General features: G+C 42.2%; 1 protein-coding gene across 2 annotated transcripts in view; it reads left to right on the forward strand.

Moving 5' to 3' along the window:
* olfm2 (olfactomedin 2) overlaps window positions 1-26,506 on the forward strand; it is a 164,891-nt gene extending 138,385 nt beyond the window's left edge. The window contains 3 exon segments of one of the 2 annotated variants that reach the window (NM_001102802.1): window positions 5,597-5,816; window positions 7,953-8,059; window positions 25,635-26,506. In NM_001102802.1, coding sequence (NP_001096272.1) covers window positions 5,597-5,816; window positions 7,953-8,059; window positions 25,635-26,309 — 1,002 coding nt within the window. In that variant the 3' untranslated portion in view covers window positions 26,310-26,506. 2 annotated transcript variants of the gene reach the window in all.
* Window positions 26,507-27,532: the final 1,026 nt, after the last annotated feature.

Genomic DNA, 27,532 nt, shown 5'->3' on the forward strand with positions numbered 1-27,532 from the left:
ATAGAAGTCTGCAATTTTGGAAATTGTGAAAAGTATAGTTCTGTATTTGGATGGCCTTCCTTAGGAGACCAGCTTAGTAAGGATGGTATCCCTTCCCCATTAAATTAAAAAAATTCAGTTCCTTTGTCTACTAATTTTCCACTATTCGTTTTGGTGTTGTTTTCCTTCAGTTTCCATTGTCTTTAGATTGCCTGGTCACACCCTTCTTCACCAGCTTCCTTAGGCCTTTTACATTCCAATCAATGGGCATGGCCTTATTATAAAGAAGGTGTGTCCTAATGTCATTGAACATATGTTCAGTTATAAGTATAAATGTAGACCTTTTCTCCAGATAGGACTCAATAACCCAGTGGAGCATACAAAGCAAAATAAACCCAACGTAATTAAGAGCCTCAGTCTCAAAACCAGTGGAAACTCTTTATTCATTGCTCAGTAGGAGTCATGTAAGACAGATGGCCTACACAATTACGCCTACCTGTTTAAGCCAAGACAATGATGCCTATCTGTGCATAGTTCTACTTTGATAAATAACCCCAGTGGAACAGCTACTGGATTGCAGAAGATCTGCAGCAGATATATCTTAAGTCAGGGGTCCTCAAACTTCTTAGGCAAGGGGCCAGATCATGGTCCCTCAGACAGTTGGAGGGCTGGACCGCCCGTCGTCAAACTATGACCTGCTCCCCCGCTCCTGCATTCTCTTCTAGCACCCCCCACTAACCTGCCCCCCCTGCGTGCTCTGTCCATCCGTCTACCCTCCTGCACTCCATCGGTCCACCCTCCGGCTGAGTCCTACCTCTTCCAGCTCCCCCCAGTCTTCCATCTATCTAGTCCTGTTTCTATAAGTGTTCATCCTCCCTCTCGGCTTCCCTGTCCCGCTCCCCGCTGACTCCTCTCTCTCTGCTGCCAGGGGTGAGGATGCAGCTGGGGGCCGGGTATATTAACCTGGGGGGCCAGATCCGGCTCACAGGCCGTAGTTTGAGGACCCCTGTCTTAAGGCAACAACAAGGGTCTTGATGCCAATCCAATGAGACCTATTCCTCTACTGATGTGGGAGGCATACAAGGCAGTGGCAGTTCCGTTATACTGATCTTTTTGAGACTCTCAACTTTGTCATCTGAAGCCACAAAGCAGATAAATACAAGTTAGTGTGACCATAAACATTGCAAAAAAAGGGAAAGTTGAGCTCACCACTTCATTTTAAACCATTAGAAGGAGGGTTGCAATGCGGCTGTGTCCATAAAACGCATATAGACAAGGACACCCATTCTCAATATATATAGGGCAGTGCTGTCCAACTGTGCTACCCACAAGGGAGGAGGAGCCATATGGATTTAAGGGTATGTCTTAATATGACATAATATAATTGTTACACATATGAATGATGGTTGAAATCCCCGCAGTGAGCACCAACCATTTGGGTTTCTTGCTGCGCTACCACCATTAATGTGGGTATGGTCTTATAAACTCTTGTGATAAGATGGGTGTGCTTTGAAGTGGCTGCGGCTTAAAAAAGGGGAGTGGTCAAAACTGTCTTCCATTAGCGGCCCTCCACTATGTATGATAGAGAAATTCCGGCCCTTGGCACCACAGAAGTTGGACAGCACTGATATAGGGCATTAAGACATTCAAGTCATCCAAGTGATCCCAGTGAGGGCCAATAAAAGGGCAACCATTTGGGACTTTTAACCTTGATATCAAGCAAGTTGCGGGTAAAACTCAGTCCCTGTGTGAAATGTATAGTGAATCACATGAAAGTGAGTGTAGGAGTGAGTGTAGGGATGACTTTGACCATAAATATTGAACAATGAGGCTACCTTCAACCTCATTAGACATCAGATGCTACAGGAAACTAAATGCCACTTTAGAGCTAATATTGTACAGATAGAATAATTATTGGTTCTCCCTGAAACACGAATCTGCCGATTGGATGGTCAGAAATGACACTTTTGTGACCTACCTTTTGGAGAAAGGGTGTCTATAAAATGTAAAGGTGATTACAATGCTTAGAGTTTTAAAGTTAAACAGTGTCTTTTTCATTCATTTGCTTGTTCTAATGCCGGGCAAAGTGAATTAAATAATCATGGAGTTCTTTCTCCGAGGGCCAGGACATTATGCCATAAACATTACAAGGGAAGACATCTTTCCCTAAGGACCCAGCTCAACTCCGGCAGCCACTGAGTATGTGACAGGAACAGGAAGGAATCTATAACTGCGATACGCGCAACATTAATTATGTCTCCTTCTCAGGGTTGGAAATGAGTGGCCTCTACTTGCTCTCGGGGAGGGGCTTCTGGGGGGACAAAGTAACCTCTATTGTCCTGCAGTCAAGTTATCCCCATAGAGAGCAGGAAGTCAGTTCCATTCCAACGTGCCCTATAGACCGACCTATGGGAGTCCCTATGCACCTACTGCACACTTCTACCCCATGTTAAACCCTACTGACGAGCACTGGGGCCAGCAAAAGAAAATCTGATGAATTATGACTTTTAAGCTCATAATTATGACTATAACAAGACACAATTATGACTTTTTGTCTCATAATTATGACTTTAACAAGTCATCATTTTCAGTTTTAATGGATAAATTAAAAAAAAATTCACTCTAATATTGTAGGCAGTTATGAATAATATATAGTGCTGGTTTCACTTTGGGCTAAAAATGAATACTATATGTAAAATGGCCCCTTTATTGGAGCTCCCTATAGATCCTTTCAGGTCACTGTCTATGTTTCAAATGAGGGGTGGGTGTCCTAATGGTCCCTGCCAGTAGCACAGTAGGAGGGGGATAGCCAGTCACAACCAGGGTTGGACTGGGCCGCCGGGACACCGGAAAAAAACCCGGTGGGCCCTGGCCCTAGTGGGCCCCAGCAGCCCAGACCCGACCCTTGCCGGTGCTCCTGCGGCTGACGGTGTTCCTCCCCTGATGCGTTAAACTTAATCACGCTCAGGGAAGGACTTGGGGCAAGGGCCACTGCGGGCGGTTATGGAGGCTTAGCAGGGTCCCCTGGGGCGGTACCCCCATTGTGCTCTGCACCCCCAGTCTGACCCTGATGACAGCCCTGCAGTAACACAAGCAAAGACAGACTTCAGTTCCCTATCAGGTTAGCCTAGCTGCTGATTGGTTCCTAACCTACAGTGCAGTGTGCTGAGTGCCGCCAGCCCCCCTGCACATCCAGAGAATTCAGCCAGCAGGAAGTGGAACAGATGGGCAGGACTAGTAGAGTTTTGGGGGGATCCTTCTGTATTTAGAAGAGTATAATGCACTGGTACATTCTTAATTTACATTAAGTACCACCGTGCAGCCTGCCACTCATATGTTTAATGGCAATGACCATTAGCACCATGATTTGTCCCTCGCTTGGAGAAATTTGCCTGCAATGTTTCCCATTGAACATAGTAGCACTCTTTAATGGGGAACTCCAGCTATGAACCAAAATGCGTTAAAGAGCCCCACGCAACACAGAAACCCCTAATATCCCTATCACTGTAATCTGTTCCTTCAAAAAGTCTGAATAAATACCATTTTTATATGCTGAAATCCAGCTGCAAAACAGTTCTTCTCTTTCTGCATCATTTGAAATCCTGGCAGGGGAGGAGGGACTAAAACAGTGATATTACAAATTGTAACAAATTCTCCACAGCTGACAGACAGCATGCAGGAACTACATAACCCACAATGCATTGCACCGTGATGTTCCTTTCCTTATTGACATCACGTGTGCAGGGAATTGTGGGATTGGGAGGATGCAGGCTGAAGGCAGGCTGAGGGCAGTCGACTACTGTTACATTTTAGTTGAGTCTCAAAGTAGTCAGCCAGCCAATTCCTCTGCAGCATATAAACGATTATAACCAGGGCTCCTCATTGAATGAATAATCAGACCAAATGATGATAATAAGCATGTAAGTGAAAAATCCATTTTGATAATTCTCCATTAGAAATAGATGCAATGAATATAACAGTGCAACATTTTGTGCCTTTTTTGTAACTCAATAATATGAATGAATAATAACATTAATGTGGGATTATAGGGAAGGGGAATGTACGGCCGGCGCTTGTGCATTTGTAACCGGAGCTTGTCAGGAGTGGGAAGAGATGACTGTCACTTTGCGTGCTCCCCCGGTAACATCTGCACCGATAACACTGGAGTCACAAGCTGTTGGCTTTGTAATGGAAAGAAATTTGGATTTTCCCTTTATTACCCAGAACACTGCACATTATGAGCCGTTATACTAATGGAGTCGTATATAATATCTTTATGGCCCGTCTCTTCGTCCTCGTGCCGTGGGTTCCGCGTAGGGACTGGTATTTGGGTTGGAAATAAAATGAATGTGATTAAGTTGCTGCCACAGGAAAGGCACAACATGATCCCTAACATCACGTAGCGCATCTCAAGCAATGAAATGTGTTTGGCCACCCTTGGGTCTCCCACCACTGTTCCCTAACTTCCCTTACGCCTCTTTGTCCCCCAAATTAAGGTGGCCATACACTGGTTGGGCAGATTTCGATTGGGCAGGTTTGATTTTCCCGTTGGATCAGGGGTGGCTCCGATGGGTCCTATTCCCATCGTTGTAAAAGGTCCAAATGATCATATTACTCCAGTGGTTCTCAATTCCTAATGCCGTGACCCTTTAATACAGTTCCTCATGTTGTGGTGACCCCCAACCATAAAATTATTCCTAAGACCATCGGAAATATGTGTTTTCCGATGGTCTTAGGCGACCCCTGTGAAAGGGTCATTCGACCCCCAAAGGGGTCCCGACCCACAGGCTGAGAACCGCTGGATTACTCTGATATCTCCCACCTTGGGTGAGCATAATGGTGGAAAGATCCATTGGTGACCATGCCAAATGGGCGGATCTTATAGTGCATGGCCACCTTTAGACAGGTGCCCTTCAAAACTAGACTGCAAAAGTTTGCTACTAGTTCTACTAACCTGGCAAGGTATCTACATTAGCAGATCTTTCCCCTGATTTGTTTGGTTCTATCTTTCAAGTAAAATAGACTGATATCTGAACAATCCCTGATCAAATATCTGTCGGGCAAACCAAAGTTTTGGCCCTATACCCAGGCCAATAAGCTGACAAGACACTCTGGATTGGTCAAGTCAGCAGCCAATGTCCATGTGTATGGCCATTTTAACCATAACCATTAACACTGCCTCAGGTTTTACTTGGGTATAAATGCATACTAAAACATAGAGAAAATATATTTGCTAGTCAAGTAACCAATCAGCAGCTGGTACATACAAGATATAATGGGCCCTGAAGGTCTGCAGGAAGGGGGCACCTATGTGCATTCTGCCTTTGTTATACTAAATGACCCATATTTTACTTTTTTTGATGAGCAGAACTTACCCTGGTAACTAAATTACCAAAAGAACCTAAGAAAGTGGTTGAGTTTGCTGCTGGGATATAATGGTCACCATCTAGATTTCCTATCTACCTTATAGGCACCACTATTCCGTGCCCCACACTGTTTATGTTACTGTTGGTAATGTATAATTAATGCAATACTAATGATGTGCCATCACTCTTTATGCAACACCGTAATCTGAGGATCTTATAACTCTGGGCCAACTTTATTCTCTTTATCTCAGGAGCTGAAGGATAAGATGAAACAGCTCTTGCCGTTAATTCCAGTTCTTGACCAATATAAGTCAGACACCAAGATGATCGTCCAGCTGAAAGAGGAGGTGAGGAACCTCTCCAACGTCCTCCTACTGATACAGGAAGAAATGGGGGCCTACGATTACGAGGAGCTACAGCAAAGGGTGATGATCCTGGAGGCCAGGCTACACGCCTGCATGCAGAAGCTAGGTGAGCCAACCGATGATTAATTACTTCAATATGGAATTATTAATATGGCGGCCCTGTCGATAAAGCTAATGAGGTCAAGCCCCGGTGATCTCGCTAGTCATTAATTCCCTTCTGAGCGTGTTGGAAAGATGTAACAAACACATGATCCAGTATTTGAAATTAATACGAGTGTTTGCTATGCAGGGCCCGTCTCGCAGCTCATTTCTTTGTGTCAAACAATTTCTCTTTGTCTGTTCCTTGGCACATTTCTCCCACCCCCCCTCCGCCTTGTTATTGCCTTTCATGTTGGAAGTATCGGCTCATGCTATTTCATATAGATCCATTCGGGATGAATCTCCACAGCGCTTCCATTGACTAAAATCTCGTTGACATCAAGGGTCAACCCAATCATTTTTCTTTCCCCAAAACCGACGAGCCGCCGGGCTTTATTTATTTACATGTTTGATTCAAAGGGCGAGATATTGATGAGTTTTAGATTTGTTGCAAGAAGGATGGATTTTCTTTTGTAACAAGACACCCAACATTTGTATCTATAATAACGTCTGTATAATTGTTACTGCCCCCCCCCTGAATGATTAGTTAAAGGATAATAAAAGACATATGAATTCACTGCTTTGAAATGTATAAATGTATAAAGGTCTGAACTGGGTACTTACTGTGCTTAATAATATGGTGGTGATACTCACAGTATTTCCATATAATGCCTGAACCCAGTACCAGGGAACTACATGACCCATGAGATTTTGGCATCACTGGAGACCTATGTGCCCTGGTACTCCAGGCTCCACCCCATCCCAGACACCACCACACCCCATGCCATGCACAACCCCACTCCCTATCCCAGACTCCATCACACCCCATCCCAGACCCACCACACCCCATCCCAGACCCACCACACCCCATCCCAGACCACACCACACCCCATCTCAGACCCACCACACCCCATCCCAGACCCCACCACGCCCCATCCCAGATCCCACCACACCCCATCCCAGACCCCACCACACCCCATCTCAGACCCACCACACCCCATCCCAGACCCACCACACCCCATCCCAGACCCACCACACCCCATCCCAGACCACACCACACCCCATCTCAGACCCACCACACCCCATCCCAGACCCCACCACGCCCCATCCCAGATCCCACCACGCCCCATCCCAGACCCCATCACACCCCATCTCAGACCCACCACACCCCATCCCAGACCCCAACACACCCCATCCCAGACCCACCACACCCCATCCCAGACCCACCACACCCCATCCCAGACCCCACCCCATCCCAGACTCCACCACGCCCCATCCCAGACCCCACCACGCCCCATCCCAGATCCCACCATGCCCCATCCCAGACCCCATCACGCCCCATGCCAGACCCATCACACCCCATCCCAGACCCCACCACACCCCATCCCAGACCCCACCACACCCCATCCCAGACCCCACCACATCCCATCCTAGACCCCACCACACCCCATCCCAGACCACACCCCATCCCAGACCCCACCACATCCCAACCCAGACCCCACCACACCCATCCCAAATCCTGCCACACCCCATGCCATGCACCACCCCACAGAGATGGTTTCCTAATTCAGAGATACTCTAGTTGCACCCCTTGTGCCCCAGTTGTTACACCACGGCCATGAACTTGGAAGGAAATTAGAGAAGAAGATGGATGTGAAGTGGTGATCTACCTGCTCACTCTTTTCACATTTTCAGGGTTCAAAGCCTTTTTGATTCAGCTACAAGTGAAATATATTTATACTTGCTTTTCTCCATTTTGTATTATTAAGGTGTTGCATAAAGGTGGGCTTATACAGGGAGATCTAGGTTGGCCAAGAATCTGCACAATGTGGCATCAAAGTTTGGTGGGTCAAATAATGCTGAACCATGTGTTTGCTTCCCAGACTAATGAAAGTACGATATTGGGGGCCAATGCAAACCCTTTGTCTATGTGCAGGGCCAAGTCCTCTTCTGGCTGGATTTTTCCAGCATACACAAGCCAATGGTCTACTAGGTTTGTCAAGACCAATCTGCTAAATGACCAAATTTGAGACCTAGCTTAGTCACCTTTCTCTCGTGCGTGGGCTTTGATATGCTTAATCACTTGTGTTTCTATTAAATACAGGTTGCGGAAAGCTCACAGGCGTCAGTAACCCAATCACAGTACGTGCCTCAGGGTCCAGATTTGGGTCTTGGATGACCGACACCATGGCTCCAAGTGCTGATAACAGGGTGAGTTATACATAACAGGATTCTGCTATATTGTACTTGTGCCAAAAATAATCAGTAGAAAAAATTCAGTATAATTGCCAAGCACACTATTGGAGGATATGGACCATGGGTTTATTGCGCTTTAGATATAACTTCTTCTGGGAGCAACAAGACAGGTGTGTCCTTAAAAACAACATTTTTTGGACCAGAAATGGACAACCTGTAGCCCTCCAGATATTATTGACCTATTACTATTGGCAAATATCAGTGGCCTTTGGCTCTGGCAGTAACTGCTAGGGAGGGAGAGTGAGAAACCACAGGGGGCAAGGGAAGACATTCAAGCAAATGGGTGGGGTAAGGTCAACATAGAGAGAGATAGAGAATGAAATGTAGAAAGAGTATGAAAATAAGTATGAGAGTGAAAATGAGAAAACAGGATGATAGATAGATGATAGACAGATAGAAAGATAGATAGATAGATAGATAGATAGATAGAGATAGATAGATAGAAAGATAGAAAGATAGATAGAAAGATAGATAGATAGATAGATAGATACATAGAGAGTGCTAGGGATATAGGACAACAGATAGATAGATAGATAGATAGATAGATAGATAGATAGATAGATGATAGATAGATGATAGATAGATAGATAGATAGATGATAGATAGATAGATAGATAGATAGATAGATAGATAGATAGAAAGATAGATAGATAGATAGATAGATAGATAGATAGATAGATAGAGAGTGCTAGGGATATAGGATATAAGTAGACAACAGATAGGTAGATAGATAGATAGATAGATAGATAGATAGATAGATAGATAGATGATAGATAGATAGATAGATAGATAGATAGATAGAAAGAAAGCTAGATAGATAGATAGATAGATAGATAGAAAGATAGATAGAAAGATAGATAGATAGAAAGATAGATAGAAAGATAGATAGATAGATAGATAGATAGATACATAGAGAGTGCTAGGGATATAGGATATAAGTAGACAACAGATAGATAGATAGATAGATAGATAGATAGATAGATAGATAGATAGATACATAGAGAGTGCTAGGGATATAGGATATAAGTAGACAACAGATAGATAGATAGATAGATAGATAGATAGATAGATGATAGATGATAGATAGATAGATAGATAGATAGATAGATAGATAGATAGATAGATACATAGAGAGTGCTAGGGATATAGGATATAAGTAGACAACAGATAGATAGATAGATAGATAGATAGATAGATAGATAGATAGATAGATAGATAGATAGATGATAGATAGATAGATAGAAAGAAAGCTAGATAGAAAGAAAGCTAGATAGATAGATACATAGAGAGTGCTAGGGATATAGGATATAAGTAGACAACAGATAGATAGATAGATAGATAGATAGATGATAGATGATAGATAGATAGATAGATAGATAGATAGATAGATAGATAGATAGATAGATAGATACATAGAGAGTGCTAGGGATATAGGATATAAGTAGACAACAGATAGATAGATAGATAGATAGATAGATAGATAGATAGATAGATAGATGATAGATAGATAGATAGAAAGAAAGCTAGATAGAAAGAAAGCTAGATAGATAGATAGATAGATACATAGAGAGTGCTAGGGATATAGGATATAAGTAGACAACAGATAGATAGATAGATAGATAGATAGATAGATGATAGATAGATAGATAGATAGATAGATAGATAGATAGATAGATAGATGATAGACAGATAGATGATAGACAGATAGATGATAGATAGATAGGAAGGGATTGATGGGACCTAATGGAGTGAGAAGAGACAGTGGTACTGGATAATGGAAATGGAGAAATATAGGGAGAGAGGGGAAAGGATATTCTGGGGAAGGAAAGAAAAGCAAATATTATCACTAATGGGACAGAAAGGCTTTCAGGAAGCGCTGAAGGCCACGCTGAAGAGCCGATTACACCAGAGAATACAATGCCCTTAAGTTTTTCAGGCTGAACAAAGCAGAGTTGAGAGCAGATTTTCTACACTTGCAGGATGGGGATAAATAGCGCGTGAAGGCAAAGTAAGAATTGTCATTTTGTATTTACTGGCCCTTTAATGCCTGACTCCTTCATCTGGTGTTTTCCCAGCCGAGCTGCACAGAGCCAGTGTTGTGCTTAATCCAATAGGCATTGCCCCGGGTTCATTCATTAGATCCGTCTCTCTCTATGGGTGCCTGTGCCCCCCGGAAGCCCATGACAGGACAGAGAGATGGAAGCGGCCCAGTTACTGAGGGAGCAGTATCACTGGCACCGCCGGCACTTCTACATCATTATGGGAAATGGTGTCAACAAAAACACAGCTCAAATACTCAAGAAAAGGACTTACAGCCTCTCAGCTTCCAGAACAACTTTCCCCCCATTTCCTACCATTCAGCATAACTGTCTCACCCCATAGCCACCTATCAGGCATCAGCTTTCATCTGTGTGCTGCACATAGAATACTAAAAACAAACTGCTGATTGGTTGCTGACATTATACACCCGCAGTATTCGCTGACATGATAAAAGTGTGATGTTATGCTTCAGTATATGAAGGTGTACGTAGAGCCAATATTATATGGAATTAACTCTCCATAATGACAAACATATTAGTAGTCACCAGGGAGCAATAACTAAAGGCAGGAGACTTAGTTATATAAATGTGGGAACTCTGAGTATCACTCATGTATTATAAGGGATAATGTACCCCCTACTGTAAATGATAAGGATATTAGCAGTCACTGAGGGGTTCTGTGCCCATATAAAGGCACAAGGCTGCTGAGTTATACAGGGAACTCTGAGTATCACTCATGTATTATAAGGGATAATGTACCCCCTACTGTAAATGATAAGGATATTAGCAGTCACTGAGGGGTTCTGTGCCCATATAAAGGCACAAGGCTGCAGGCTGAGTTATACAGGGAACTCTGAGTATCACTCATGTATTATAAGGGATAATGTACCCCCTACTGTAAATGATAAGGATATTAGCAGTCACTGAGGGGTTCTGTGCCCATATAAAGGCACAAGGCTGCAGGCTGAGTTATACAGGGAACTCTGAGTATCACTCATGTATTATAAGGGATAATGTACCCCCTACTGTAAATGATAAGGATATTAGCAGTCACTGAGGTGTTTTATTATTACAGAGAAAAGGGAATCATTTAACCATGAAATAAACCCAATAGGGCTGTTCTGCCCCAATAAGGGGTAATTATATCTTAGTTGGGATCAAGTACAGGTACTGTTTTATTATTACAGAGAAAAGGGAATCATTTAACCATTAAATAAACCCAATAGGGCTGTTCTGCCCCCAATAAGGGGTAATTATATCTTAGTTGGGATCAAGTACAGGTACTGTTTTATTATTACAGAGAAAAGGGAATCATTTAACCATTAAATAAACCCAATAGGGCTGTTCTGCCCCCAATAAGGGGTAATTATATCTTAGTTGGGATCAAGTACAGGAAATGATATGGGAGATCACCTTCCAGTAATTTGGATCTTCCTGGATAATGGGTTCCAGATTAGGAATCTCATGCCTATAATTTGTGCTTTTCGTATTACAGATAAATATGAATGTATATTTACTTTTCAGGGAAGACCCATTCTCTTTTCACCTAATGGGCCTGATTCACTAAAGTGCGATTTAACGTGCGCTATTTATAGCGTGCGTTAAATTTTTTACCGCGTCTTAATTTTGGCGATTTTTCGCACGATTCACTATAAGCATACTCACGCTTTTTTACGCGCGATATTGCATGCGTTATTTAACTCGCGAAGACTATTTCAATGCGGTATTTGCTGGTATATGTGCTAAATTACGCACGCGAATAGTCGCCGCATATGAATGGTAGCTTAGAAATAGTGTATAAAAATTGTCGCCGCATATAAATGGTGTATATAAATATTAGCCACATATAAATGGTAGCATATAAATGGTGTATATAAATATTAGCCACATATAAATGGTAGCATATAAATGGTAGCATATAAATGGTAGCATATAAATAGTAGATGCTTATAAATAGTAGCCACTAGTGATGAGCAAATGTGTTCTGGTTTCTTTAGTGAAAATTAGCAAATCTTTCGAAAGATCCACGAAACGGCAAAAATGTTGTGCGGGCAAAAAAATTGTTGCTGTGACTATTATTTTTTGACGCTTGTATAAAATTTTGTATGTGCGGTGAATTTTTGCGTGGCAAATTTTTTCAGGCGTTTCGCCATTGGCGGATTGTTTTGCGAAACGCATGAAAAAATCCGCCACAAAAAAATTCAATGCACGTCCAAAAATTCGCTGCGAATCCATGCCTGGCAAAACATTTCATCGCTTGTAGCCAAATATAAATAGTCGCGCAAATGAACGCACGCCATGTTAGCCATACACGCCAATACTTGCAGAAAATTACTGTATTAAAAATGACCATTTCCCTGCAAACTGGCGGCTGCGTCACTCTAGGGGAAACACAGACTTGAATAAATAACACTGTAAGTCCATATTTTATTGCAAAAAATCATTTACTGTACTTTTGTATAATTTTTCGCCTGCCTGTAGTAGGTGTTAATTTTCGCATAGCCGAATGCGATATTTAGCGCGCAAAAGTTATAGTGAATCATGCGATCATATTCTTTTCAGCACGGAAATGAACGTATGCGGTAAAACTAGCGCGAGAAATACCGCATGCGAAAATGCGACTTATCGCATGCGGTAATGCTGTAATGAATCGCGCGCTAATTGTCGCGTCTTTTTTACCGCAAAAAAGCGTGCGATAAACTTTAGTGAATCAGGCCCAATGTCTTTAACTGAAGCACCTAGAGGACACTCTTAATGAAACATAGGAATAGACCAGACAGTATGGGGCTCATTAATTAATGTTCAACATTTTGCCACTTTCAAATTTTTTTGGAGCTAAAACCCACAAATTCAAATCAAGGTTTTCAGAAGTCATACGTAGATATAATGTGCAGAAACAAAACTTGAAAAACTTGTGAGTTCCTGTAGAAGTTAATGTATATATGTATGTTTATCTTTATTTATAAAGTGCTACTTATGTACGCAGCGCTGTACAGTAGAATCCATTAATACAAACAGGGGGTTATTAAGATAATAATAGATAAATACACAGTATAAGAATAAATACAAATAAATAGAAGGTACAGTTGCAATAAGTTAAGAGTCAAAAACACAAGAGGGTGGAGGTCCCTGCCCCGTAGAGCTTACAATCTATATGGCAGTTTGCCTGGACAAAATTGAAGTGAGTTTGTTGAAAATAATGAGAACTATACACATCTGATGGTTTTATTTTACTGGGATTTTTTAGATTCAATAGTTTTAATCAATAAGTGAACATTTGGTAATATTTTGAGGTTATTCTAGTTGGAAAAAAAAACCCTAACTAGGCCCCCCAATGCGTATCCTCCATACACATTCACGCTGCCAGTCCCGGCTCATTATTTTTACATATAATTATGTCTCCATTATCCATGAAACTAAATATTCTTAATTCCAGCCACGACCTATCTACTCTGCTCCATTTAACTGCGCAAATGCATCTGGACGGGAATATTTAGACTGCTTTTATTTAATCAGCATTATCACCTGTGGGAGAAGTCAGGCGTAACTAATGTCATTAAAGGATTCGGTCTAAATGGCGCGACGGAGCAAATATCTCCACGCGTGTCCCCATTACAGTCTTGCAGGACATAGGGAATGAGACTGAGGGATTCAGACAGAAACGCGTGATTTGTGATGTATAAAATATATATGTGAGTGTTATAGATTTGTAATTAGACAGATTGGGTTTGTCAGCAGCCCAAATAGGGCTTTGGGAAATGGGAACTTTGGGCAGTGACACATGGGGCAGCCATCTTTAGCCTCTCAGGAGGTGCTGCCATAAAGCCGGAAATAATTCCCTGTTCCACTATGTCAATTATCTTCAAGCGCTCATGGAACTGTCTGCCAAGCGATTGTCACTGTTCGAAACAAGTGCTCCTGACATAGAAGGGGGCAATATTTCAGGCAATTAGGTGCCACTGCCCCAAAAAATGATTTGCCTGCCTGTCAATACTTGAATATCTGCAGTGGGTTTAGGTTCCCTTTAGAAAAAAGGCCTTTCAGCGCTCTGCTTTGTGACTAAAGGGCTGGAAACCTGTGTAGACTTCAGACACTGTGGCGTCTCGGCACAGTTGAGTCTCTGTTGTCCCGTATGTGGCCAATAGGGCCTTTGAAGGTTTCCTACACATAAAGATGTAACTCAGTGACTGTATTCATGGATCTTTAAACCTTCTTTTCTCTTTGATACAATACCAGTAGTTGTTGACCAAGAAAGGAACGGTAGGTTGATGCGCCATAAAACCTGAAATAATTCCTCATTCCACGGGAAAAAAAAAACACTCGTTTAGGGCAATTTGAGTTCCTACAGAATGTATTTATGATCAATATCCATCCAGTCTCCACAAAATCTATTAATAAATTTATTTATTACATACTTGAATAGTACTTGTGAATATCTGCAGTGGGTTTAGGTTCCCTTTAGAAAAAAAGCCTTTCAGCGCTCTGTTGTGTGACCAAAGGGCTGGAAACCTGTGTAGACTTCAGACGTCTCGGCATGGCGCACAGTTGAGTCTCTGATGTCCCGTATGTGGCCAATAGGGCCTTTGAAGGTTTCCTACACATAAAGATGTAACTCAGTGACTGTATTCATGGATCTTTAAACCTTCTTTTCTCTTTGATACGATACCAGTAGTTGTTGGCCAAGAAAGGAACGGCAGGTTGATGTGCCATAAAGCCTGAAATCATTCCCCGTTCCACTATGTCAATTTTCTTCAAGTGCTCATGGAACTGTTTGCCAAGCGATTGTCACGGCTCAAAACAAGTGCTCCTGACATAGAAGGGGGCACTATTTCAGGCAGTTTGGTGCCACCACCCCAAAAAAAGATTTGCCTGCCATTGCTTCTTTTCAAAAAAGTGCCATGGCATGGTCTTGATTAGCGATGAGCGAAAGTGTTTGCCAGGCATAGATTTGCTGCAAAAATTTGCCCTGACCAAAATTCGGTGAGTGAGGAAAAAGTCTCTTAAACAAAAAAGTCCCTCGCGTAAAAAAAACAGTTAGGGCAATTTGATTTCCTACAGAATGTATCTATGATTGGTATCTATCCCAGTCTCCACAAAATCTATTAATAATACATTTATTTATTAAATACTTGAATATCTGCAGTGGGTCTAGGTTTCCTTTAGAAAAAAAAGCCTTTCAGCGCTCTGCTGTGTGACCAAAGGGCTGGAAACCTGTGTAGACTTCAGACATCTCTGCACCGTGCACAGTTGAGTCTCTGATGTCCCGGATGTGGCCAATAGGGCCTTTGAAGGTTTCCTACATATAAAGATGTAACTCAGTGACTGTATTCATGGATCTTTAAACCTTTCTTTCTCTTTGATACGATACCAGTAGTTGTTGGCCAAGAAAGGAACAGTCCACGGGAAAAAAAACACTCATTTAGGGCAATTTGTGTTCCTACAGAATGTATCTATGATCGATATCCATCCCAGTCTCCACAAAATCTATTAATAATACATTTATTTATTACATACTTGAATAGTACTTGTGAATATCTGCAGTGGGTTTAGGTTCCCTTTAGAAAAAAAGCCTTTCAGCGCTCTGCTGTGGACTGGAAACTTGTGTAGACTTCAGACGTCTCGGCACGGTGCACAGTTGAGTCTCTGATGTCCCGTATGTGGCCAATAGGGCCTTTGAAGGTTTCCTACACATAAAGATGTAACTCAGTGACTGTATTCATGGATCTTTATACCTTCTTTTCTCTTTGATACGATACCAGTAGTTGTTGACCAAGAAAGGAACGGCAGGTTGATGCGCTGTACAGTAGATTGATTGATTAGCCTCACTGGGGCATAACTATCCATGTCTGACTGTTGTTCATCTTTAGAACTTGCTTCCTATTCCAGTTATCCAGGTGCTGATCAAAGTACCTCTTATGTTTCTTCATTCCCTCCAATAATTTTTTTCGGTAAAGGACACGTAAACCACAAATGTGAAACTTTAGTATCCTGATGGAGGAGGTCACTAGTAGCTTCCCTGGCTTGGGCTTGGACACATTGCCTGCATAAAATAATTGTTTTTCACTTAACAAGCACCAAAATCTCCTTGAGCTGATGACAAGGTTGGCCACACGTAATCAACCGCATGGCAGATCCAATATGGCCACTAAAATGTTGAACAACAAGTGATTTCCAGTTAGAAAAATCAGCAATTTCCCAACAAATATAGCAATTCAATAGGATCAAGTGTCCTCTTATTAAGAAAGAATTATTGCAATTTCCCCCACACTTATCTGGGGGTTTGGAACCTTCCTCTATTCCCTGATTCCTTCTTCTGTGTTTGTGGGTTTCTCATCCTTAGGAAGGTTGGCCACAATTTGTATGAGATTTTGTGACTGAAGCACATTTCTATCCATATCTGGTTTATATTTTGGTGTGGTTTATGACATAGTATGTAAGTATGAACAACCTCTTGGCCCTTCAGTTATTATATTGGGACTCTATGCTCAGGGGCATAACAAGAGAGGAAGCAGACTCGGGGGGGCTCGGACCACAAGGTCTGTTCCTCCATTTTACATATAAATCCCCGCTTCACACCGGCTCCTACTTAGGAGAGGGGACGGGGTGCTGGGATTTATACGTGAATGGGTGGAGTCAGGTTAGGGCAGGGGCGTAATGACAGAGGAAGCAGACCCTGCGGTTGCAAGGGTGGTCAGGAATGTAGAAAGCCTTAATTAATGGGCATGTTTTAGTAGAATAGGGCAACTTACTCATGTTTGGGGGCCCTTAATTATATTTGCTGTGGGGCCACTGAGCTGGGAACATACATTTTGGCTTTTAAAACTCAGTTCTACCCATAAATCAAGAGAGGAAGCAGACACGGGGGGCCCAGACCACAAGGTCTGTTCCTCCATTTTACATATAAATCCCCGCTTCACACCGGCTCCTACTTAGGAGAGGGGGCAGGATGCTGGGATTTATACGTGAATGGGTGGAGTCAGGGGAAGCATCAGGGCAGAGGGCCTGGTAAGTTTCTACTCTGGGCCTGGCCCCTTTGAAGATTTATTTTGCAGAGGGGCTCGGAGCAGAGTAGTTACACCACTGTCTATGCTATTTATCCTCTGTATGATTCTATGTATCTCCACCTCCAAGGTAGATGATAACATATTTGCCAGAATGCCTTTTATAGGCCTAAGGCCAGAATATCTGTTTAAACTGACTCTTCAGCTAGGACAGGGGCATTAAGACAGAGGAAGCAGACCCTGCGGTTGCAAGGGTGGTCAGGAATGTAGAAAGCCTTAATTAATGGGCATGTTTTAGTAGAATAGACCAACTTACTCATGTTTGGGGGCCCTTAATTATATTTGCTGTGGGGCCACTGAGCTGGGAACATACATTTGGGCTCTTAAAACTGAAGAGCCCAAAAGTTCATTGTTCATTACATGAAACCTGAAGGTGCATAATATGAAAGAGGAGCTTTCAGCAAGGAAAGGGGCTGCTTTTTGTCACTGGTAAAACTACCTTATGGAATAGAATAGTGGCTAATCCCTTCAGTTGCATTGTCAAGGATTTCATTTTAGGATTTAAAGAGGGATTTCGACTTAAAATAAACCTATTCCAGACATGTAAAATACATTGAATTACTGAATTCTAATCACTGAATTATTTGCTGTTCCTTTCTGCCTCGCTGCCCAAAAATCATAATAACATAATCCCTCTTGGGTTTTTTTTTTGTTGTCATTTTTTTTCTTTTTTGAGAATTTATATATTTTCACCCCAAGTGTTAAATATTCCTATTTGTTATCCGAGGGTTTATTATGCCGCTACGTGCACGCTACCAGCAGAGTAAGTTGTCTAGGAAAGTGTCATGGCTACAATAGTGGCTGGTATCGGTGAAATCAGCTCTCTCAGCATTCTTATCGTTTCCCTCTAGATAAGCCAGAACGCCGCCAACAGATTGAAATTGTAGACTTCTTAAGGTCTGAATCACACTTGAAGGAGTCTATGGCAGGAGAATGCTGATAAGCTATTGTGTTTCAGCCAACTAGGATACTGCCGAGGCAGAACAAATAGATATTAATATTAATGAATACTTTTAAATACTCAGTGGTTGCGAGGGTCAAGCAGACTAATTGCGAGACTAGACTCCATTAACGGGTTTTTTTTAAATTCATTTGAGTGCCGTAACAACTAGATTTCAAACGGAATAATTCAAAAATGATGAGTTTCTGAAGGACGTCAAGAACTTCATTGTTCTACTGGGTTCTGAAGCTGCGCATACAAGGTTGCCAAGCACTGATCTTTACACAATCTGGTTACCAATGCGTTGGGCCACATTGGGATGTTCTAGTTGTGTGACTTCGGGCCCAATGATTGGATAATACTTGGGGCATATGGAAACCTGTTGTGAGAAATACGCATCAAAGTGCATAAACAGATGGAACCACCATGCTATCTGGTTCCTACTAATCAGTATCAAATGTTCACAGCTATGACTGAAGTTGATATTTTCTACCACATTTCTATCCATATCTGATTTATATTTTGGTGTTATTTATGATGTAGTATGTAATAGTGATGAGCGAATCTGTTCTGTTTCGCTTGGCCGAAAAATTAGCGAATCTTTCAAAAGATCCACGAAATGGCGAAAAATTTGCGAAACGGCGAAAATGTTGTGCGACAAAAAAAATTGTCGCCCGGCTATTGTTTCGTCGCCCGTGGCTATTATTTTGTCGCGCGGCTATTATTTTGTCGCACGCTATTATTTTGTCGCACGCGACTATTCTTTTTTGACACCGGCGACAATTTTTGGACGTCCGGCGAATTTTTCCACGGCAAATTTTTCCGTTCGTTTCGCGAAACTATCCGCCAATGGCGAAACGCGGACATTCGACGCGAATCCATGCCTTGCAAAACATTTCGCCCATCACTAGTATGTAAGTATGAACAACCTCTTGGCCCTTTATTATGTTGGGACTGTTGTGGTAACAGGAGAGGAAGCAGACATGGGGGCTCAGACCACAAGGTCTGTTCCTCCATTTTACATATAAATCCCTGCTCCACACCGGCTCCTAGGTAGGAGAACGGGCGGGGTGCTGGGATTTATATGTGAGTGGGTGGAGAGGGGGGGGGGAGCGTCAGGGCAGAGGGCCTGGTAAGTTTTCTACTCTGAGCCTGGCCCCTTTGAAGATTTATTTTGCAGGGGGGCTCGGAGCAGAGTAGTTACACCACTGTCTATGCTAGTTATCCTCTGTTTGATTCTAATTGCGAGACTAGACTAATAAATCCATTAACTGTTTTTCTTTTTAATTCATTTGAGTGCCGTAACAACTAGATTTCAAACGGAATAATTCAAAAATGATGAGTTTCTGAAGGACGTCAAGAACTTCATTGTTCTACTGGGTTCTGAAGCTGCGCATACACAGCAAGATTTGCTTGTTGGCAAGGTTGCCAAGCACTGATCTTTACACAATCTGGTTACCAATGCGTTGGGCCAAATTGGGACGTTCTAGTTGTATGACTTCGGGCCCAATGATTGGATAATACTTGGGGCATATGGAAACCTGTTGTGAGAAATACGCATCAAAGTGCATAAACAGATGGAACCACCATGCTCACTGGTTCCTACTAATCAGTATCAATGGTTCACAGCTATGACTGAAGTTGATATTTTATACCACATTTCTATCCATCTGTTTTATAATTTGGTGTTATTTATGACGTAGTATGTAAGTATGAACAACCTCTTGGCCCTTTAGTATGTTGGGACTCTTGTGGTAACAAGAGAGGAAGCAGACACGGGGGCTTGGACCACAAGGTCTGTTCCTCCATTTTACATATAAATCCCCGCTCCACACCGGCTCCTAGGTAGGAGAGTGGGCGGAGTGCTGGGATTTATATGTGAGTGGGGGAAGGGTGGGGGAAGCGTCAGGGCAGAGGGCCTGGTAAGTTTTTTACTCTGAGCCTGGCCCCTTTGAAGATTTATTACGCCACTGTCCATGCTAGTTATCCTCTGTATGATTCTAACTGCGAGACTAGACTAATCAATCCATTAACTGTTTTTTTTTTTATTCATTTGAGTTCATTTGAGTTCCCTTTGAACTAGATTTCAAATGGAATAATTCAGAAATTATGAGTTTCTGAAGGACATCAAGAACTTCATTGTTCTTCTGGATTCTGAAGCTGCGCTTGAGAATTCAGGGCCAATGATTGGTTAATACTTGAGGCATATGGACACCTGTTGTGAGAAATACGCGTGCATAAACAGATGGAACCACCATGCTCCATCAGTATCAATGGTTCACAGCTATTTTTTTACATCACAAAAGCCTTTCATAGTCATAACCAAGGGTTCACACAAGCACCAATGGGGAAATTACAATTAGGGCTAAAGGTATCTACAAACATCATTTATGTACCCTTTGTTATACTTCCTCCGCAGAAAAAAGTAATAACCAGAAAAAAACCACGGAATAGATTAATATAAAGCAGAAATCCAATCTTAGACCTGCCATGCTAATATAGAATCATTGGCAGTTCTGCTGAAGAGCTTTGACATTGGAAAGATTTCTCTTGCCTGAGATATTCATTACACCTTCTTGAACATTAATTATCTTCCCCCTGTTTTGCCTTATCGCCATTTCTGCCTAATGATATGCTAACGAGCATTACGCCATCAGAGAACGCGTTCATCTTCCAATCCGCAGTAGAAGATTTTATGCCTTGATGTTCTTGCATCTCGGTTAAAGCTACAGTTTCCCTTGAAGAGCTTGAGAGACCACTTGTATTTCCAGTCCCAATTAGCAAGATTAATAATTACAGAGTAACATTGTGTTTAGAAAATGTAATAATTGGAAGTGTCCCTCAGAAGCCGCTCGTTTGATGCTCTATTCCTATTATGTTCTTCTAGGGAACTGTCCAATGGCAGCCATAGAATTGATGTTATGAGCTTATTGATGTTGCCTAATGAAGTTCCTCCTTGGAATTGAATGTTTCAGTTTATTGTATTATTGGCAATTAGAGTGGGTTTAATCTCATGTCCGGGCAAGCGTTATACCCATTCACCACACTATTTTAATGACTTGTGTATATGGGCTTCCAAATCTATGGTAAAGCAGATAGTCATGAGCGAATCTGTCCCGTTTCGCGTTCGCCATAAAAAAACTGGAAGAAAATTCGTGAAACGGCAATAAAATTTGCAAAACGGCAAAAAAACTGCAAAACGCGCAATTTTTTGTGTCGTCCGCGTCTTTTTTGTTGCCCGCGTCTATATTTTTGTCATCCGCTGCCTTCTATTTTGCGCCCACGCTTTTTTGCCACAACCGCACCCAATTTTGATGCGACCACGGCTTTTTGGAAAAGTCGCAAAACACCAAAAAATTCTCAAAACGCATTTGCACATTTTTTTTGTGTTGCCCGCGTCTAAATTTTTGACACATGTGCTTTTTTGTAGCGACCGCGCCCGATTTGACACAACCATGCCCTTTTGCCATGACTGCGCCCAATTTGATGCGCGGCAAAAAAAAATTCCGCACGGCTAATTTTTCCACAGTGAATTTCCGCTGAAGTTTCCTGAAACAATTCGCCAATGGCAAAATGCAGAAATTCGGTGTGAATCTATGCCTGGCGAAAAAATTCGCTCATCACTAAGAGCAGATAAAAAGGCTAAAGCCAATGTGCTTAGTAGTTGGGAACTTTAGGACTGAAGAGTCTGAAGAGGCCAAGTTGGCAGCTGTTATTGGCTCGTGTATGGCTAGCTCAACTTAGTAACTCAATGATCGTTGTTCCTTCTTGGGTTACAAATGAGTAATAGACACATTCTAATGGTCACAAATATCAACAACAGTTCCTTGTCAGGTCTTCCTATTGGCTGGTTGGCATCAGGGTTGGATTGGGCGGCCACGACACTGGGAAAAATCCCGGTGGGCGCTGGCACTAGTGGGCCCCTATGGCCCAGACCCGCCCCCCCTGCCCAACCGCTCCTGCCCTGATGCGTTAAATTTACACACTTGGGGGGGGGGCACGGGCACCTGCAGGGCCCCTGGGATCCGTTATCCGGAAACCCATTATCCAGAAAGCTCCGAATTACTGAAAGCCTTTCTCCCATAGACTCCTTTTTAATCAAATAATTCAGATTTTTACTCTGTAATAATAAAACAGTACCTGTACTTGATCCCAACTAAGATATAATTTCCCCTTATTGGGGGCAGAACAGCCCTATTGGGTTTATTTAATGGTTAAATGATTCCCTTTTCTCTGTAATAATAAAACAGTACCTGTACTTGATCCCAACTAAGATATAATTACCCCTTATTGGGGCAGAACAGCCCTATTGGGTTTATTTCATGGTTAAATGATTCCCTTTTCTCTGTAATAATAAAACAGTACCTGTACTTGATCCCAACTAAGATATAATTACCCCTTATTGGGGGCAGAACAGTCCTATTGGGTTTATTTAATGGTTAAATGATTCCCTTTTCTCTGTAATAATAAAACAGTACCTGTACTTGATCCCAACTAAGATATAATTACCCCTTATTGGGGGCAGAACAGCCCTATTGGGTTTATTTCATGGTTAAATGATTCCCTTTTCTCTGTAATAATAAAACAGTACCTGTACTTGATCCCAACTAAGATATAATTACCCCTTATTGGGGGCAGAACAGCCCTATTGGGTTTATTTCATGGTTAAATGATTCCCTTTTCTCTGTAATAATAAAACAGTACCTGTACTTGATCCCAACTAAGATATAATTACCCCTTATTGGGGGCAGAACAGCCCTATTGGGTTTATTTAATGGTTAAATGATTCCCTTTTCTCTGTAATAATAAAACAGTACCTGTACTTGATCCCAACTAAGATATAATTACCCCTTATTGGGGGCAGAACAGCCCTATTGGGTTTATTTCATGGTTAAATGATTCCCTTTTCTCTGTAATAATAAAACAGTACCTGTACTTGATCCCAACTAAGATATAATTACCCCTTATTGGGGGCAGAACAGCCCTATTGGGTTTATTTCATGGTTAAATGATTCCCTTTTCTCTGTAATAATAAAACAGTACCTGTACTTGATCCCAACTAAGATATAATTACCCCTTATTGGGGGCAGAACAGCCCTATTGGGTTTATTTCATGGTTAAATGATTCCCTTTTCTCTGTAATAATAAAACAGTACCTGTACTTGATCCCAACTAAGATATAATTACCCCTTATTGGGGGCAGAACAGCCCTATTGGGTTTATTTAATGGTTAAATGATTCCCTTTTCTCTGTAATAATAAAACATTACAGAGGGTAGGGAATACTTTTATTTAGACTGTTCCATTAATATTAATAACTCAGTCATTAATAATATTGTGTCATGGAGTCAATTGAAGTCTTTTATCAGTTGCCATAGTTTTTTAACAAAGCCCCCATGTTTTGTTGCTATTAACTCTCTGCTGAGACGACTTAGATCTTATACCAGTCACCCTTATACCAGTCAACCCAGACGCAATACTCTTATTACTAAGTACCAGTGTGAGTGTATTGATTCTTGGCTGGGCACAATCCATTGAAAGAGATGGCACCATCAGTTCTAAGCAGTAAGAGTATCGATCGGAGCCTGTAATACAATTCATTCCTCGTTGTTATGTCATCGGTCCCGAGCGCAAGTTCAAATCCGCTGATACTGCGGCTGCAACAACCTGAATTCTAAGCGATAACGGGATTGAATATTGGGGAAAATCCTATTACAGCTAAATGCCAGGGCACAATTATCCGTGACACTGCTCTGCGCCGTAGCGCAATATGTTCTTCTCGTCGAGCCAAAAGATCTTAAGTAGTATTAATGCTCAAGTCTCCGGTACTTATTGTAAACTGACCTCTCTTTGTGTGAGGGTTTCTAACTGAGCAAAAGGCATTTGTTTCCTTCAGATTGACACCATTAAGAACATATTTACCTTCCTTGTGTCTTAGGAATAAGTGAAACTCTTGTAGGCATCAGGTAGAGCATCTTGGGTTTGTATTAGAGTTATTATTTGAAAATAGCCATTGGATCCTGTCTTGGCTCTTCTATATATAATCCATGCCAGTATTTAGTAGAAATTAAGTCTAAAACAACTGGACTTTTTCGAGTTTTTCTTGAAAACGTTTCAACGCTCATCCGAGTGGCTTCTTCAGTTCAAATGACTGGTAGGGAATTCACCGGTATTTAAACTCTTGATGGTAGTAGAGTCACAGACATCCAATCACAATGCTTCCATTGAACTTATTCAGTTAGGTGTTGGCTGAAACTGACAGGTGTAAGAAGATATGATCCAGATAATGTTTTCAAGAAAAAAACTCCAGTTGTTTTAGACTTAGTTCTACTAGATACTGTATATCATGGCCTGGATGAATGAGAATCTTCATAGACAATCCATGCCAGGTTTCCTTGCCGGAGTTATAGGTGGAGTCATAGGTGAAGTTTAGGGAGGCTAAAGGTGGCCATACACATGAAGATCCGCTCACTTGGCAAGGTCGCCAAGTGAGCGGATCTTCTCCCGATATCCCACCTACAGGTGGGCGATATTGGGGAAAATGTAGACCCCTGGGGCCAAACAATCGACTTATATTGGCACCATTGGGGCAGTCTGTTCGGGGACCGCATCAACGAGCCCTGATCCGACTAAATCTTTTAACCTGCCCGATCGATATCTGCCCAATTTCAGGCCAGATGTTGGTCAGGCAGGCCCCTCATTCCTGTCCCTACACGGGCCGATAAGCTGCCTAATCGGTCCAAGGGATCGATATCAGCAGCTACAATCGGCCCGTTTATGGCAGCCTTTAGCCTCCACAAAAAGATACCATCTGCCATATATACAGTAAGTATATGGTTAAAAGCTCTCCTATGGAAAACCATCAGTTGGCCATCCCATACAAAAACTTTACCTCCAGTAGAGGGTTCCAGTAGAGGTCATTTACAAATGATCATTGTGTTTAATGTAATATTAAAGCTAAAGGGAAGGCCCAAACCTTTGTTACGGTGGCCATGTTCCATCCCAGTTGAGGGTGTGATGTGCCTTAGAAAAAGAACAAGTTAAGCATTTATCCAGCAAAATTGGTATTTGGTCTTGGCTGAAGGCCATCAGGCTAGAAGTTCCTGTTTATTGGTGGCTATGGGCTACATCTCCAATGGTATATTGCATCTGATTTTCGAATTCTGCCCAATGAGCCCTTATTGACTAAGACAATACTGAGCATCATGGTACTCAAATAACCACCAAAATCTGGTCTTGAAACTGGTCTTAAGTACAACAAGCAGGTCATCTGGCAACTTTTGAGTCAAATGGACTACCCATCAGCTAGCCTGACTACATAACCATAATATTCCATAGTCTGTGTATTGTACAATATCCAAGTAATTGAAAACAGAACTAAAATCCCACAATCAAAGCAAAGTCATGGGCATTCTGGGATGTTCCAAGCTGTCTGGAGTATTTGGCCACAAACATTTTATACTCATTGACCCTTTCTGTTTTCTTTTCCAGGTTTGGTACATGGACGGCTACTACAAAGGCCGCAGGGTCCTAGAATACCGAAGCCTAAATGACTTCATCAAAGGCCAGAACTTTGTCCAACATCTTCTTCCACACCCTTGGGCTGGCACTGGCCACGTCGTCTACAACGGTTCCCTGTACTACAACAAGTACCAGAGCAACATCGTGGTGAAGTACCACTTCCGGTCACGAAGCGTCTCCGTCCAGAGAAGCCTTAGCAACGCCGGCTATAACAACACATTCCCATACTCCTGGGGCGGCTTTTCTGACATTGATTTCATGGTAGACGAAAATGGACTCTGGGCAGTCTACACGACCAACCAGAATGCTGGGAACATTGTTGTCAGCAAGATGGACCCTCAGACCTTGGAGATCCTGCAGACGTGGGACACGGGTTACCCAAAGCGCAGTGCTGGAGAGTCGTTTATGATTTGCGGCACCCTCTATGTAACTAATTCTCATTTGGCGGGAGCCAAAATCTACTTTGCGTATTATACAAATTCTTCTACGTATGAGTATACAGATATCCCATTCCATAACCAGTATTCACACATATCCATGCTGGACTACAACCCGCGCGAGAGAGTCCTTTACACTTGGAATAATGGTCACCAAGTCCTCTATAATGTCACTTTGTTCCATGTGATAAAGACTTCTGGGGAATGATGTTGACTGTATGGACAATCATCCCACCTAATTTTTGTTTTGTTTTTTTATTTCTTGGTTTCATTTTTTTTTACAGTCTGATCTCGTTATTTCTATGAAACGCACAGAAAACAAAAAAGACTATCACGTGGTTGAGTGAGCATGGTATAAAATATACTTTTTTTCTGGTGGCAAATAAAGACAGTATTTGACATTGATATTGTCTCAGATTTATTTTTTCTTACACGGATAGTGTCCAACATGACCTTCTATTGGTCACACTACTATTAGTATTTTATGTGTCACTAGCCTCTGGGGTTATGGATCAAATGAGTGGATCTCCAAAGAATCTGGAGGCTAAAGGCATCAACAAGCCAAATAGCTTATTATATCATATTATCATGAGTGATATGGATAACCCAAAAAAGCTCACAATCTTAAAGTAGATGGAATATTAGGCACAAGGAGTATGGCCATTTTGCTCACCTCTACAGGTGACGGTACCATCTAACCCATATTTGTTGCCAGAGGCACTCAACACCATTTTGCATAGTTATATATATATAAATGACAACATGAATGGAATAGTGTTCTGTGTCATTATTAAAACATAAGGGGTTAATTTACTAGTGGTGGGGAAGGGGGCAAAATGTAAAAACACAGGTAAAGGAATACTGTATATATGAGAGGTGGGTCGGGGTGGCATTTGGGCATCTTATTGGACCTGTCCTAGCTTACATGTCTAACCAACAGGAATGTCAGCCTCTCCCAAGCCATCGTTACTTATATACCCATGCCTGATCTACCCAACTCTGACGCCACCAGAAGGGCATGGGGGGCAGTGTCGGATTGGGAACCCAGGGGTCTACCAGAAAACCTTAGACCATAGGCCTGCTTTCCAAAATATTTTTCCTTCTTTCCTCACCCAACCTCTTTATTCTCCTAGTCTCTTTTATTTACATGCTAGCATCTATCCTTCCATCACTTTATTCCCATTCAGAATTAGGGAATGGCCATGAAACAGGCCAAATGGTCAGGAGCAGGAGGGCTCACTGACCCCTGGGCCCACCGGGAGTTTTCCTGGTATCCTGGTGGGCCAGTCCGACACTGGGGGGGGCAAGTAAACAAATGAGTGACAGCAGGTAACTGATGGGGGAACAAGGACAGGCTGGAGTTGCAAGCAGGGAGGGGCAGAGTCCAGATCTTCACCTGTCGGCAACCTCCTGTGCAGCATTAGTAGAGGG

The sequence above is a fragment of the Xenopus tropicalis genome, chromosome 3 (assembly GCF_000004195.4).
Source record: "Xenopus tropicalis strain Nigerian chromosome 3, UCB_Xtro_10.0, whole genome shotgun sequence".
Classification (NCBI taxonomy): domain Eukaryota; kingdom Metazoa; phylum Chordata; class Amphibia; order Anura; family Pipidae; genus Xenopus; species Xenopus tropicalis.